Source organism: Trichosurus vulpecula, chromosome 2 (assembly GCF_011100635.1).
Source record: "Trichosurus vulpecula isolate mTriVul1 chromosome 2, mTriVul1.pri, whole genome shotgun sequence".
NCBI lineage: Eukaryota > Metazoa > Chordata > Mammalia > Diprotodontia > Phalangeridae > Trichosurus > Trichosurus vulpecula.
The window spans coordinates 45,054,630-45,071,509 of NC_050574.1; the positions used below are offsets into that span (position 1 = coordinate 45,054,630).

Here is a 16,880-nt window from a genome sequence, read left to right on the forward strand (position 1 = left end):
AGGCAGCTCCTACCTTAGGAACTTACATTCTACAAAGTTGTCTTTTTGAAAGTCAGACCCTGTCACCTTCCTATCCTAAATCCTTCCATGGTTCCTCTAGGATAAAGTACAACCTTCTTCACCTGACTTCTTAAATCCTTCTGCAGTTTCCTGCCTTATTCTATACTGCTCCTTTTCACACATGCTGCGTTCTGGCTGAAGAACAAAGCTATTGTGTGTGTTGAGCTCATCCTATACTCCTGCTTCCATGGGCATTCACACAGGCTGCCCTTCCCATATTTTAGCCTCTCTCCCGCCTGTCTTTGCCCATTTTTCAATTTCAGTTCACTAAACATTTATTAAGCGCCTACTTTGTGACAGGCACATTGGTAAGAGCTAGAGATACAGAAAGAGGCAAAAGACAGTCCCTGCTCTCAAGGAGCTTACAGTTTAATGAGGGAGACAACATGGCAACAAACACACAGTACAAGCTCTATACAGGATAAATAGGAGAAAATTAACGGAAGGCACTGGAATTAGGAGGGGTTGGGGAAGGCTTCCTGTAGGAAGTGAGATTTTAGTTAGGACCTAAATGAAGTCAGAGAGGTGGAGGAAGGAGAGCCTTCCAGGCATGGGGGGCAGCCAGAGAGAATGCCCAAAGCCCAGAGACAGAGGGCTTTAAATCTTTTCTTCCTCCAAGGCCCGGATCGAGTGGCCTCTTGCTCATTTTATTTTCTTAGGGTACCTTGTTGAGCTCTCTCCTTTGCATTTATGACAGTCTCTCAGTATCGTGCTTATTTGTGTATGCGTCCTCTCCTCACAAGCCCCACCCCCACTCTCATTTTTCATCTTTATATCCCTAGTACTTTACACATAGTAAACAGTGAATGAATGTTTCTTGAATTCAGCAAATTGAATTTTGTTGATTCGCTTTTGAATTTTGTCTTAAAGTCATAACTTTGAAGCAATAATGGACCCCAGAGAGCATTTAGTTCCATTTCCTCCATGTACAGATGAGGAAACTGAGACCTAGAGAGAGGAAATTTCACACAGCTATTGAGTGATAGGTAATACCAGCTCTCCTGATTCCTATGCAGGGTTTGGGATCTGAGGGCCTGTAAGGCCAAGTAACTGAAAAAGGGTTTGGTTTTTTTTCAAATAACATCTCAGGATATTATTGTGCATTAAAGTTTGCAATAACCCTGTGAAGTGGTTAGTGCACATATAATTATTCTCATTTTGCACAGAAGGTAAATAATTCTCAGTGAGGTGATTTGACCTACTACACAGCAAGTTGGAATTGAAGTTCAGATCCAGACTTTGTATTTCACATCCAGCCTTCCTTCCACTGCACAATAGTCTTGAGTGAGCAGGATTAAGCCCAAGATTTTGCATTTAAGAGAAATCATCTTGAATCAAGCCATGTGAGATGAACCCCTTGACACTGATTTTAAGAAACCTTTGATGCCTGAATAAGTATATATCAACCTAATAGTAGGCACAATGTTGAGGTCTGTTTTCAAGTACGGTATGGCCTAAAATAATTAGCTTGTTCAGATGATACAAGCAAGACTGAACAAAATCAGAATTGTTTTCGATGCTAAATTTTGTAACCCTCAACCCAGAGGAATGTGAGAATGCTTCTTCATCTTGCTTAGAGCATTCTATTTTGCTGTTATAAGCCATCCTTGCCACTACTGTCACCATAAATTATGATGTGGAGCAGAGATATTAAGGAAGAAATTTCCATTAAGTAAATAACTGTGAAAGAAGAACCAAGAAGAAATTCAAACCCCAGCTCCAGTTCTCTGGCCAAATACCATTTGCATCCCATGCTAACTGAAGATTATAAAAGGGTCAGGAAAGCTGATATGGTAGAACAGAGGGCCACAGTGTGAGTTTTTTTCTTGCTCCATTCCAATATCAACTTGAATTTCAATTTTATAAGATCAGCTATTCAGAGCCAGGCCTAAATCCTGGCTAATTTGCAGTGTCTCCATTTATATTGACAATAGGATTATTTTTGGAAGGTGGGGTATTGACACACAGTATGTGTTGGTCATGCAGCAAAATTGGTGTCTTGAAGAACTTGAAGAATGTTATCCTCACACACACCCCGCTAAAGAGAAAATATGACTTTATAGAAATTAATTACTTTGGGCTGAGTCCAGATCTCAGAAGTGTGGCGTGTGCTAGAGCTGCCTTGTAGGGGGTTGGGGGTGGGAGGAGACCATTATCATCTTCACAAGTGTAGCAGGCAGGTTTTCTGAAGGACATTCTGTTCCTAGGAAATTTTTATCTTCACCCAAGCAACATTTACTTGTTTCCTGTCAGTATTTTGTGGCTAAAATGTTGCTACAAAATTAGCTAAATGAAATTAGGTTTCTGCAAATATTAGCCTCATCCTTTTTATCTCGCACTGAGAATGTTAATAATAGACAGGGCTTTGGCACTTTGCAAAATGTCCCCACCACCAGTCTAAACAGTCAGTCATTCTACCCCCTCCAGTAGAGTACATGGAGTGTGTTTCTACTTTCCTTATCTCAGCATTGAATAAGAATTGTGGTTTACTTTTCTCTTTCCAATAGAAGAGGTGAACACTTGTGCAGTGCATCTAGAGCAGGGAATCTGGATCACTTCGTTCCTCTCTAGTCATCTCTAGGTAGTGTGGTCAAATGGAAAGAGCCCTAGACTGGGGGTGGGAATCAAACCTTAGTTCAAACTGGCTGGATGACTCTGGACAAGTCACTGAACTACTTAAGCCCTTTTTTGGAAATGTTTTGGAAATAAGGATAATCATTCCTGACCTACCTACCTACCTTAAAGGGCTGTTGTGAGGATCCAGGGTGGGCCTGGACCGGGTATGATAGTGCTTTTGTTCCGCCATCCAAGTGTCAATTTTAATTGGCATCAGATCTTGAAGGATCCTTAGATGTCATACAGAGGCAAATGAGGCCCAGAGAGGATCTGTGGTTTGCCCAAGGTCACACTAAGAGTTGGTGGCAATAAAACCTTTAAACCACTCTGATTCCATCAGTGTAGGGAACTCCTGGTTAGGAACTAAGTTGCCTAGGACATTGAGCAGTGCAGTGATTGGCCCGGTCATTTTGTGTCAAAGGTTAGACTTAACCCAGGTCTTCCATGTATATGTCATCATTATTATTGTTCTCAATAGTTTTTTGGTGTCTTACTATCCCATAACTATGTTCTAGGGACCATGATGATTTGCTTCATGTGTATCTGAATCTTTAAAATTCTATTTTCTCTTTTGTTAGCTTCAATGTAACTTGGGAATTATTTGGTCCCTTGAAGAAATTCTCAGAGGAAAATTAACTTCATTTGGCTTTCATTTTTAAACATGCATTAAAAGCTACATTTGGACAGTAAAGAATTTCATAGTCAAGCAGCGATAGTTAGAGGCTATGCCCCAGCAATGTGAGTTAATCACCCCATTTTTGGTTTGTTGTTTTGCCTCTGATCAAAGTAAAAGGTCAGTCACAATTTCACAACTATCACGACGCTAGCAAGGATCAATACCTGATGCTGTGTTGATTGGTGTGCATCTTGACCATTCCCCCACCACTGTAACCTGGAATACATCAGTATTAGTAAGAGAAAATGAATTACTTTGTTTTGTCAATGTATACCCTCTTCTAGCTTGACCTGATATCCCTAGGGGACAGCTGTACCAGCATTTCTGCAAGATGGTTGTGTCAGACTTGGATGTGGCTGAGAGCGAGTCTGTGATATGGATAGAGCATTCTGAACCTGCTTTGGCATTTGGCCGTCACTTCCTGTATAACCCTTATAGAGCCTGGCACTAGAGGACTTAGTCATTTTGACCTCTTCTTACATTCCATTTATAATAGCACTGCCTCACACACACTGCCTTTATCTCAGAAAATTTTCGACTTCATGACAAGTCAAATTGCCAAGGGATTTGAACTCTGGGCTATATCCAGTAGTAGTCATGTCTACCAAGTTTCCTGCACAATGTTATGTATGGGAGCCTAAACTTTTAATGGGCAAAGACTTTGTTGATGAGCTCATGGAATTGTCTGTTTGTCTTTGATTTTTATCACATAAATTAGGTCATTGCAAGCCCAATCAGGTTGCATTAACATTTTTTGGTTAGTACAGAAATGAGCACTCAGATAGAGTTCCTTGGAAAAGTTAGCTCTAAAAGTTAGCCATTACTTCTTTTCTTAGCAGAAGTAAGGTATTCTAGCATAATTTGATGAGATTTTAGCAGTCATAAAGATAGCAAATTCTTTTTAGGTCATCTCGTTCATCCCTCAAGGGCCACAAAGCTTTGTAGTGTAAATATCTGCAAGTCTTTTACTAAAGAGTGAGTTCAGTGTTGGTGGTGTCATGTCTGTCGCTAGAGAACAAGTTAGCCATGAAGCTTTTGGCATCAGCTCACACAAAAGCTTTGGACCTGAAACCTGTTTTAGGGAAATGGGGGTGTGGGGTGTGGAGATGTCTTGGGCAAAGTGCCCAGATTATCATCCATACTCCTTTAAAAGAATGTTTTTAAGGAAAGAAAGAAAAAAAGCATTATGAGATTTTTAACTTTATTCTACTCAGTTGCCAGAAATAGGCAGAAGGGACTTAACTCAATAGGTCATCTAAAGAACAGCAGCTGGAGTAGTGATTTTGAGAAAATAGGAAAAAACTGGGAAAGTCTGAGAAAAGAGAATCTTTCACTACTCATTGATGTCAGGTCGTGCAGAGTTTGAAGATGACTCAGGAAGGAGGTTTAAGGTGATAACAACAACCACCAGAAGATCTAACATTCCTGTAGCACTTACTGTGTGGCAGGCACTGTGTAGTATTATCTCATTTGATCCTTACAATGACCCTATGAGGTCGGTGCTGTTATTATCCCCATTTTACAGTTGAGGAAACTGAGGCAGTTGAGGGGGAAATGATGAGACTGAATTAAGGTGGTGGCCCGATAAATGGAGAGACATAAGTATTGGAGTGGTGGAGTCAGTAGTACTTACTTAGTAGCTGATGGTGTGTGAGTGCTAACACAGCAGGAATGCTGAGGAAGACTCCAAAGTGTCTAATCTGGCTGGCTGGAAGGATGGTGATACCCTCAAGAAAGATAGGATACTGAGGAAGATGGGAGGATTTGGGAGAAAGATAATGGGCTCTGCTTTGGACATGTGGCATTTGACTTGTCTGTGAGACATCTAGCTAGAGAGATCAAATAGGCAACTAATGGTGCAGGAGGGAGACTGGGGCAGAGCATACAAGTGATAGTGGAACCCATGGAAGCTCATGAGTACTGAGAGAAAAAAAGGGGGAGGGGGAGAAGGAAAAAGGGGCAAAGAAATAAGAAGGTAGGCCCAGTATAGAGCCCTGAAGTAAACCCATGGGGAGAAGAGAAAAGTAGGGGGTCTCAAGGATAGTGATCCTGCAAAAACGAAACCAGAATAGGTGTCTAAATGAGTAGGAGGACAACCAGGAGAAAGCAGTGTCATGGCAACCCCAAGAGAAGAGAGGACTGAGGAGGAAAGCAAGTCAGTGAGAAGTCAGGAAGGATAAGGAGAGATAAGAGACCATCTGCTGTGCCAGTTAGTGGTTCTTGGTAACTATGAAGAGAGCTGTTTCAATTGAGTGATAAGGGTACAAATGTGAGTGTAAAGGCGAAATGGAGGCAACAAGTGTCAGTGGCTTTAGTCTAAGAAAAGAAGAAGGAGATGTGGCATGTAGGTTGAGTGAATGATGATGAAGAAAATGTGAATGTATTTGTAGACAGCGCTGAAGGAGCAGGTAGTCAAAGAGAGGTTAAAAATTTGGAAGAGAGGTGATACTTGAAAGGGTAAGCTTCTGGAAGAGTTAGGAGGGGCACACGTAGAGGGCCTGTGCTACCTCTTCCTTGGGGAAGCTGGGGTGTTTCTCTGCTAGGAAGGTAACTTTACTTTCAGTTCTAAATGCTTTCTATTGAGTATACAGTAAAACTGTCTCTTAGGAATTGCTCTTATTGGACCAGAAAGTGGTGTCTTAGAGCAGTGATCTAAACTCTGGGGTTTATGACACCGTAAGCTGCCTTCTGGTCTCTTGAGTAGTGTCATAAAGTTAAAATAAAAACAGCAAAATTCCATCCCAATGGCATGAAAATTCAATATCAGTAAATACAAATTAATGCTATTTAATTTTTTAAAATAGAAAAATTTTGATGGTATAAAAGCAATGCACAGTGCTAAGAGAAGGCAGCTTCAGAGAGGTAGATTGTCATTGCCCTTGGTCTAATAAGCCTTGATGCCAACTCCAAAGCCCTGCTGTCCAACTCAGGTCAGATTTTGGTCTAGTGAAAGGTGCCGTGGACATGCTCATTATTTCTTCCTGCACTTCTCTGGTTTGCCCAGAATTCGCCAGTTCCCATCTTCAAGAATTTTCATCACTGACTGTTTTCAGTGCACGATTCCTGAAGAGTCATATTGGCAACTAGAATTAAATAGGTTCTTTTCCTTCCTACTGTCCTCCCCACCCCCACACATACCCCATATACACCTGATTTGGAGACAGGAATATTTGCCTTAGAGCTTTCCACTGAGCTTTGTATCTGAATAACATTCCTGTGAGTTTTTTAGAAGGTTAGTCTTGGGTCATTGGCACTTAACCACTTGCTTTGGTAGATCCTTCAGGAAAAGGTTAATTATATATTTAGTATCTTTCTCTTTTTATGCCTGAGTAATGATGAGTACCCTGTGGTTTATTAACTGTCACCTTAAATCCTTTAAGATTGCCCCATGACAAAACATAGGTTTATGTTCTTTTATCCTGCCTTGACGGATAAGAAAGTGTCTCTGGTAAAAGTGTACCTGAATGTATAAAATTTCACCATGATTTGTGTTGGAGGATATTATCTCATATCTGAAGTAGTTGGTTCAATTCTTTCTCTCCACAGTGACCTACCTCATTAACTTTCATGCGTACCTCAGCTTCCACATAGATGAAAAGGAAATAGTAGGATCACTGCTTACTTGGGAAAGTCAATTTTTTCTGACTTTGAGATTTTGAATATGGTACAATGTATACCAGGATCTTCTGATGAACTCAGTGAATGAGTAACATTAAAGGAATACTGTTTGGAAGCAATGAACAGTACTCATGAAAATAATTTTCAGTTCAAAATGGATTTCCACCCTTCCATTCTGTTTGATTCATTGCAGTTTGCTGGGACGTTATCCGATGGCTTAGGGAAGACCATGGACAATCGCCATCAAACAGAGCGAGAGTATATTCGCTACCATGCAGCAACAAGTGGGGAACATCTTGTAGCTGGCATCCATGGCCTGGCTCACGGTAAGAAAGAAAGCTCAGGCAACAACATAATGATTGTTTTGCCACACTTCTGTGGAAAAAAAAAAACAAACTGCTCTTGTTTAAATTCTTGAGTTCTGTCTAGCATTGAAAAGAGAAAGTCTATTAGAAATCTTGGTTCGGTAACTTGCTACATCTGACAACTTTTTAAATAGCTATATTTTTTCCCTTTTTTGAGATGGAAACGTGGCCGAGGATGAAAAAGTTCACTTTACTTCTAAGATGTGCAGACCCTTCCTGTCCTTTGGCTGCCACTCCCCAGTTTAATGGAATTTAATAGATTGACCCCCTCTCTCTCCTCCAAATTATCTGGACCCAGCATATTAGGGCAGCAACTTGCTCACAGTCCCCCAGATCGTAATGTGCTGATCAGTTTCATAACCTTTTCCAGTGCATCTCCCTCTTTATCTCCATAGCCATGTCAGTCTGTGTGCCCATTTGGTGGTGAATTTATTCAGATGTTTTGTTTCTAATCCAGTTGCCTTTTGTCGCTTCATATTTAGCAACATTCTGCATTTTTAGAAATAATATGATATTATTAGGAAGCATGTTAAGTACATTCAGTTCTCATTTGTGTTGATGATGGGTGTGGTGGAGTGAGGAAAGGAGCAGTCAGTGGTATGTAGAATACCCAAATAATTTCTTCGGGTTTTTAGCATACTATGTTTAGTAGTGGCAGTAGGGCTAAAACAGTAATTTGCAGTGGATTTACTTTCTTAATTATGTTTAAAATGACTTTGTGCTCCCCAAACATCAGGAAGTACCCTGACAGTGAATGCAGCTTTCAGGCACATTGAGTGACAGAGCCAGGCCAGGATGGTAAATGAGTGAGGGTAATCCATGGAATGACATTTGAGAATCGCGTATAGAGTGAGCATTGGACTGGCCTAGGATTTAGTCATTCTTTGGTTAACCAGAATAGTCCTACATTAGATCAGTGTGGCATCTCCCTTTGGAAGAGCCGAAAGTGCTTTCCTTTATGTCATAATAATTATGATGATGATGGTGATGATGACCACTTCTATAGAACTTTGCTGTTTGCAAAGCACTGCCTTCATAATGACCCTTTGATAGATAATGCATCTGTGGTTCTCCCCGATTTACAGATGAGGAGCCTGAGGGTCAAGGATGGTAAATGAACTGCCCATGATCTCATAGCTCCCAGGTTCAATGATGTTTTCACTCTGCCATACTGCCTGTCTTTGCAATATTCATGGAAGGTAGAGAGGGACAGGGATTTATACCAGTATAGAGGTAGAGAAACGAATGTGCTGAGAAGATAGGGATTTATTAATTATTCACTTCAGTTATAATGCTCTTTAAAACTTTTTGTGAAAAGAATCTTTGTTGTTCAGTTGTTTTCCATCGTGTTTGACTCTTTGTGACCCCATGTGGGGCCTTCTCAGCACAGATATGGGAGTAGTTTGCCATTTTCTTCTCTAGTGCATTTTACAGATGGGGAAACTGAGGCATATCAAAGGCTTGCTCAGGGTCACACAGCTAGTGAGTGTTTGAGGCCCTTTTTGAACTCAGGTATTCCTGATTCCGGGCCTGGCATTGCCCACTGCCCCACCTAGCTAGCCTGTAAAAAAAGTGCTGAGCAGTTATCCTTTACATCCAGAGTAAACAAGGAAGAGAAAATTGGTTTAAATTAAAAGAGGAGAGAGTTCAGTTCTATTCAAGAAGGAAATGCACTCAGGATGAAGACACTGGAATAAACTACTGTGGGAAATTTGGGACTTGTAGTTCTGGCAATCTTCAGTAAGAGAATGGGCAGCTAGCTGACCTAAATAATTTTAGCCGTTTACCTCCCTGAAAGTTGAATGTTCTCTTGATCGTAAAATCAATGTTAGCATTGACGCCGTGTCTCCTGGCTTCCAATTTAGATCCTTAGACATACAGTCTTTCCTTGTGTACTGATTCCATTGCATCCCCAGTGCTTGCTACATAGTAAACACTGCTACCTACAAGCAAGCCTAAGCTTTCCCCCTCCTTAAAAATACGCTCGCTAGATCCTACCATTCCTGCTAACTGTCATCCTATATCTTTCTTCTCTAAGCCAAACTTCTTGCAGAAGACATCTGTATTCAATGCCTCCAATTCTTTTCTTCTCACTCCCTTCTTAACCCCCAGCAATCTGACTTCTGACTTCATCACTCAACTGAAACTGCTCCAAAGTCACCAGTGATCTCCCAGTCAAACCTGGTGGCCTCTTGTCAATCATCACACCTCTTGACTACTCTGCAACATTTGACATTGTTGGCCATCCTGGATGTTCTCTCCTCTCTGCCTTTTTGTTTATCCTTCTGCTTGTCTGACCATTCTTTCTCAGTCTCCTTTTGCGGGATCTTCATTCATGTCATGCCCACTAACTAAGAATATACCCTGAAACTTTGTCCTGGAGCCAGATTTGAACTCAGGAAGATGAGAATTCCTGACTCTGGCCTGCCACTATCCACTGCTCCACCTAGCCGCTTGTCCTGCAGGCTCTCAAATTTATCTTGACCAAAGTAGAACTCATTGTGTCCCTTGCTTTCCTCCATTCATACAACCACTATCCAGTTCAGGCCCTGTTCATCTCTCTCCTAGACTATTGCAACAACCTCCTCTCTGTACTCCCTGCCTCAAGTTTCTCTCCCCTCCAAGCTGATCATCAGCGTTGTTCTGATCCTGGCACCTCTCCTTCTCAGTAAACTCTAAGGGCTCTCTGGTGTTGCCTCTTAGATCACGTTGAAGCTACTCTGACATTTCAGTCACTTCACAATGTGGCCCTTTCCTGCCTTTCCAGTCTTGTTACACTGACCTCCCCTTCTCTCACTTTACAGTTGTATCATCCTGGCTTACTCATTGTTCCTCACACCCAACACTCCGATCCTGTTCCTGTGTCTTTGCACTCACTGTCTCCTGTGCCTGGAACACACACCTTCTTCAGCTCTACCTTTTAAATCTCTGCTTTCCTTCAAAAATCAGCTTAAGAGCCACTTTCTTTGTCCATGAAGTCTTTCCTGGCCCCTAGCTGCTAGTATATCACCATCCAAAGGACCTGTGCGTATTTTGTGTGTATTCTAAAGATACTTCTGTGTGCACGTCTTGTCTCCCCCATTAGAAGGTAAGGTTTTTGAAGTCTTTTGTCTTTGTAACACCAGCACTCACCATAGTTTTTGTTCATTGATTGATCCCACCTTCCTATGTAGCTCCTGCCTTGCCTTTTGCTTTTGCCAGTAGCACAGTTAGGGATGTTGCAGAATTGCATAAAATGAACCAAGAATCCAAAGAGAAATCTTATAAGTTGTTAGGAATACCCTTCAACAAGGAGTGACTTTCCCTGTTTGTCTCACTAGAGGAACTGAAGAGTGAGGAGAGGCTCCTTACACCCAGGCGTTCAAGGGTAAACATCCTGTCACGGAAGCATCTTCTGACCACTTGAAGGGTCTTGCCAGACTGCCTCTCTCCTTCTGCAGGCCAGACCTTGTGCTGCAGCCAAATGCCTCCGTCATCTAGAGGCCTGGTTGTCTTCTCTGAGGCCTCTGCTGCTTGGACTTCCTTTGGCCATTCTGGTCACACTCTGAAACCTGGCATTAATGTGCACCTTTTAGACTTTCATTCATTTCCTGTGAATTCTTCATCCCTTTTTGGTGACTCTGGTGGCTCTTGTTTGATTTTTCTGAATTAACCCCAGTGATTTGATCAGTATATGAGAAAGTGCCTCCTTTTATGCCTTGTTCAAGGCATCTATAGAGAGCTCCTCAGATCAATCAGCCCACAATAACTTTTTTCCTTTCAACTTCCTTTTAAAAGTGTTTTGTGTTTTGAGCCACAAGGTATCATTTGTATTCATGGGGTCATAGGATCATAGATTTAGAGCTGGCATGGACCTCAGAAACCATCAAGACCATCATTTTATAGATGAAGAAACTGAGGCACAGGGAGGTTAAGCGACTTGCCCAGGGTCACAGAGCTACTAAGAATCTGAGGCAGAATTTGAACCTAGGTCTTCCTACCTCCATGGCTGTTGCGTTATCTACTAATTATGTACCAAATTTTTAAGAATGTTACTGAATTACTCTTGTTCCTTCCTTTCTGAAGATAGTCTGTTCCTTTACCCTTTCAGGGTTTAAGTTTTCGAAGCCCCTTAATCAATATAGCTCTTCTCCTATGAATCTTTTCTAAGTTTTCCACATTACCTCTTAAGCTACAGAACCAAGAACTAGGCAGAATTAATTCCAAAGCAGTGCTTGATTTAAATTTTTTTTAAACAAGACAGTTTCATTAGTGATCCACATCCAGTTTGGGGTCCACTATGACTCAAAAGCTTAATCTACTCTCATTCTTGGTTAAGATCACTCATTTCTCATCTTGGATTGGTCTGCCTTGTTCTTAGATATGCCCTTCAGATTAAATGACCCTTGATTGCTTTGCTAACCAGTATAAGTAGTATATGAATGGAGTATCAGACATTAATAAAATGCATTGAGATCTTTCAAACCACACTTTTAACTTGGTTAGGACATATGAGCCTAGGGTTATGGACTGAGATAGTACCCACATGTGAACTGTTCAGACCTCATATTAAACATGCTAATTGTTTATTATGTGTATAGCTGTATGCGTGTGCCTTTGTATAGATGAGAAAGTATTTAAAAAATAATTCATGTCAATATTCACTCAAAGAAAGCAGATAATTTCAGATGAGATACTGTAATAATCATCAAATGAAATAGAGTATTAGACCTGGAAGTACAATGCCTAGAAGGCATTGAGCAGAGTGCATTCATTATGTTTTTGGTAGTGGGGTTATTAGTCTGATTATAACAAGTTTTTCCCCCCAGGTATCATTGGCGGATTGACCAGTGTAATAACCTCAACGGTAGAAGGTGTGAAAACTGAAGGGGGAGTCAGTGGTTTCATATCTGGTCTTGGAAAAGGCCTCGTTGGCACGGTGACCAAACCAGTGGCAGGCGCTCTAGATTTTGCATCAGAAACAGCTCAAGCAGTGAGAGACACAGCCACACTCAGTGGCCCCAGGTCAGTAAGCATGGGGACTCTATGGGGCTTTCTGCTATTTCTAATTGAGCTCTGTTTCTTCTCCCTATAATCTACCCTGATGTGTTTAATCCTCTGCCATCCTTCCCTTTCATATGTAATTCAAATGTTTATTACTAAAATTGGTGGGTTTTTCTGACCAGCTTTAAACAAGTCATGGGGCACAGATGGCTGCAACTATGGTGAGCTGTCATAGTGTTCCTGATGGGACAGGTGGGATGCATAAGTAGGGAACGTCCTTGAGTAAACACCTCTTGGTCTTCTCTTGGCCTCCATGCCTGGTGTCTAATGTTATTAAGCCAGAGGGCTCGTTCTTCCCTGATGGCCCTGCATTTCTTCATTTGAGATTGAACCTGCTGTGCTCCTTCCCATGGTCTTACTGCCTGATGCTTCTGTTCACTTTCCTGTTTTTAAGTTGGATCTGAATTATCCTAGATATTAGTGCTTTTCCCCTCCTCAAATTACTTCATATCCATTCATCTGTATATCTGCTGTATCTCCTGGTCATCTGTAAGCTACTTGAGAGTGGGAACTGTTCATTTTTATCTCTGCATCCCTACTGCTTCATAAATCACATTATCAGATTATCATTTGACAGTGGTCGATTGTCTGTTACACTTAGGCCATATCATCTTTTATACCTTGGGGTACAGGACAAAGGTAGGATGATAACTGATGTGGATGCGCAGGGAACTCATCAACCAGTTGGAGTTTGAATATCAAAAATTACATGTAACCCAAGTGCTAACATAGCATTCATTTTTTAACCATTCATTTCAGCCAGCTTCACCTCATCTCCCTTTGCCATAGCTGCTGGTTTGGGACTCTAAATCGAAGAAATATGTGTGAAGTATGTTATAGTCATAGCCTAAGTCTTCTGAAGTCAAGCACAAATTTTCTGTTATCTGGTGGAATAAATAAGTTTTTCAGAAGGCTCTTATGGTGATATTATTGGTTTTGAATTAACTCTCCAAGATGTCCAACTAGATTGTAGAAATTTGGGCCGGTGTAAAATGCATGCATTTCAGTACTTAAAGGACTGTAATTTCATCCTTGTAGTTACACAGATTTTATTTCAGTAGAACATTCAACATAACAGTTTATTAAGTGCCTACTATGTCCTAGGCAATAGGAATACAAAGGCAGAAATGAAAGAAGAAATAGATGAGGAATTCAAGGAATAGATCAAAAGCCTAGCAAAGGCTTGATGCAGTAATGCTGGTGAATTTTAGCTATCCAGACAGCATACAGAAGCAATAAGTCCTTCCAGCCATTATGCCTAAAGGGCTATAAAACTCTGCCTAACCTTTGATCCAGCAATACCACTGTTACGTCTGTATCCCAAAGAGATTTTAAAAGGGGGGTGCGTGAGGACCTATTTGTACTAAAATATTTATAGTAGCTCTTTTTGTGGTAGCTTAGAATTGGAAATCGAGGAGATGCCCATCAATTGGGGAATGGCTGAACAAGTTGTGGTATATGTTGTAATGGAATATTATTGTGCTATAAAAAATGACAAGCGGGATGATTTCAGAAAAACCTGGAAAGACTCTGAATACAGACTGAAGGATACTAAAAAAGAAAACAAAAAGTCCTTTCAGCCCTGATCCTATTACTGTTGAGGGCATCCTCATCCTCTTAGTCCACACCCTCAACCTAGGTGTCCTCAGCTCCTCCCTCTCCCTGATCTCTGTTTCCAGGGCTTGTCAATTCTCCCATTTCAGCCTCTCTCCCATACAGTGCCTTCTCTCCTCTGATGCTGCCACCACCTTCATGTGAAGGCTTTCATCCCTGGATTATTTACAGTAGTATCAGGGTGCCACAAGTCTCTTCCTGCCACAGTCTGTAACAACAATGTTGCTTGCCACAGCTGTGGCTGTGTAAGGCCAATAATACCAGCATACAGGAGAGCTGCTAGCACAGGTTCTTTGATCTCCTTTTCTAAGGAAAGCAGCTTTAAGTGGTTAACAATCTTACTTTAATTAAGTGTACATATATCATTCACTTAGTTCAGGGGGAAAAGTCAGTACCCTGAACTTCAGAGCAAATACAAATGGAAACAACAAACACATCAACAGATAGGTTTTGTCTGATCAAGACATCACATACATAGTTACCAAAAAGAGAAGCACAACATCTGGCTTTTCAAAGCTGGGGTCTCTTAACAATGACTACCCAGAGTCTCATCTGGTCAGATCACATAATATCAGATCACAAGATCAGATCTTGCAGTGAGTGAGAGCCCTAAAGAAAATGTTAACCTCAAAGTATATATATATATATATATATATATATATATATACTTCTTCAGGGTCAGAGCTCTTCACACCTCTCAAGGGTTTCATACCTCTCGTGGCCTAATTAGCAAAAGGATGTGGGCCTTCCTACAAACAAAGGCAAGACTCAATCAAAGGCATTCTATTGCCTTAGTGCTGAGAAGCACTACAAAACAAAAGACAACAAAAAGTCCCACTTTGCTTGCCCTTACACAGTCTATTCTCACTCAGCTACCAGAATGCTGTTTTTGGTTTTAAAGCCTTTTATAACCTGCCTCCAACTCTAGCTTTCTGGTCTTCTTACACTTAACCTTCCTCCATGTACTGTACTGTCCAGTGACACTAACCACCTTGTATTCCTCATGTAAGACACTCAGTGCATTTTCACTGGCTATCTTCCGTAACTGGAATATTCTCCCTCCTGACCTTGGGCTCTCTGCCTCCTTAACTTCCTTCCATTCTCAGCTAAAATTTCACCTTCTTCGAGAAGGCTTTTCTATTCCCCCTTAATTCTAATGCCTTCCTTCCAAGAGTACAATTTATGCCGTATGTGTCTTCTGTGTAAGTAGTTCTTTACATATTGTCTCACTCATTAAGATGTGAGGTCCTGCTTTTTTTGGTATCCCTAGCACTTAGAACAGTGCCTGGCACATAGTAAGCACTTGATAAATGCTTGTTGACTCTCTGACTGAGCCACCACATGGGTGGAAACAGCTCTTATCTCTCATATGTTCAGGTTCTAAGTCACACTTGTGGTCAGCCAGAAGCAAGGACATGTAATGGGAAGGAGTATAAGAGGTTGACATTCTTGTATGACTACCAGAAGTGCTCAAGCTCAGGATGAGCTGATGCTGGCAAGGATGAGTAAGGACAACAAAAAGTTGGTGATTTTTTTCAGCTCTATTAGAGGGAAGAAGATCAAAGAAGAAAAAGGACAGCAACCTAGGGTGGATGAAATAGTGATAAGAGATGATGGAGAGAAGGCCGAGCTGCCCAACTTTTATTCTACTTCTATCTTTTTTGCCAAAGAGGATAGTCCTTAGACTGAAAAAAGCTAAGTCAGAAGTGCCTGGTAGGTATATGATGCCTAAGATAAAAAAAGATAGTAAAAGACCCCTCTCTGCCTTTGGTGGATTTGTGTCATCTAAGTAGTGGGATACACAGAGAGTTGGCACTGTGATTGCTGAGCCGTTGCCAGTGATCTTGGAAAGATTGTGGAGAACCAGAGGGATGTCACAGGATTGTAAATAGAGCTATTCTGGATTTAAACAAAGCTTTTGATAAAGCCTCTCTTACCCTTGTTGTAAAGGGGATCTGGAGATGGGGCCTCGGTGACATTGCAGTAACAGGAGTCAGAATTGATTGCAGGGTTAGACTCAAAGAGAGGTCGCTAGTAATGTTCTGGCAGCCGGTCATGGGATGAATGCCCAAAGACTCTAGGGTCCTGGCTAGGAAACACTTTTTAGTCTCTTGGATGAAGGCAAAGATGTTATGATTATCAACTTCTCAGATGACAAAACTAGGAGGGAAGATCAAACATTGCATGGTGGAGTTAGGTTTCATAACATCATGGCAGTTATAGAACATTGATCCCAACTAAGATGAAATTAGTAGACATAAATGTAAAGTCTTATGTTTGGGTTCAGTGAATTTACTTTGTTACTGCACAGTGGGGGAGGCATGATTAGAGAATGGTTTGTCTCAAAAAGACATAGAGGTTTTAGTGGACTTTAAGCCCAACGTGAGTCAGCAGTGAGACACAGCACTCAAAACAGCTGATTCTAGGCCGCAGTGAAAGGCACAGTGGTTAAGAACCAGGTGATCTGCTCGTGTGCTCCACCCCGGTTAGATCACATCTAGAGGATTGTGTGTTCTGGGAGCCATATTTTAGCAAGGGTTCATGAGCTGGAGAGTACTCCAAGGAGGGCAGCCAGAATTCTTGTTATGTGAGTATTGCTTAAAGGTACTGGGAACATTTAGAATAGAGATAAGAAGACTTACATGAAACAGGATGGCTGCCTTCAAGGATGTGAAGAGGGACTGAACCTGTTCTGCTTAGCCCCAGAGACTTCTGAAATAGGAACAATGGCTGGAAGTGGCATGATCCATAAAGGAAGGCTTCCCGACATCTGAGAGCTATCTAAGGTAGAATGGTTCTCTCTCATTTGAAGTCTTCAAGCAAAAGTTGGAAAGGGCATAGAGGATATGGAGATGTGTTCTTGTTCTGACATAGGTTGGACTAGTTGG

General features: G+C 41.3%; 1 protein-coding gene across 1 annotated transcript in view; it reads left to right on the forward strand.

The window, feature by feature from the left end:
* Nucleotides 1-16,880, forward strand: part of VPS13D (vacuolar protein sorting 13 homolog D) — a 332,377-nt gene that overhangs the window by 237,025 nt on the left and 78,472 nt on the right. The window contains exons 66-67 of the mRNA XM_036744767.1: nt 7,164-7,296; nt 12,144-12,339. Of these exons, the coding sequence (XP_036600662.1) occupies nt 7,164-7,296; nt 12,144-12,339 (329 nt within the window). The remainder of the gene's footprint in view (nt 1-7,163; nt 7,297-12,143; nt 12,340-16,880) is intronic.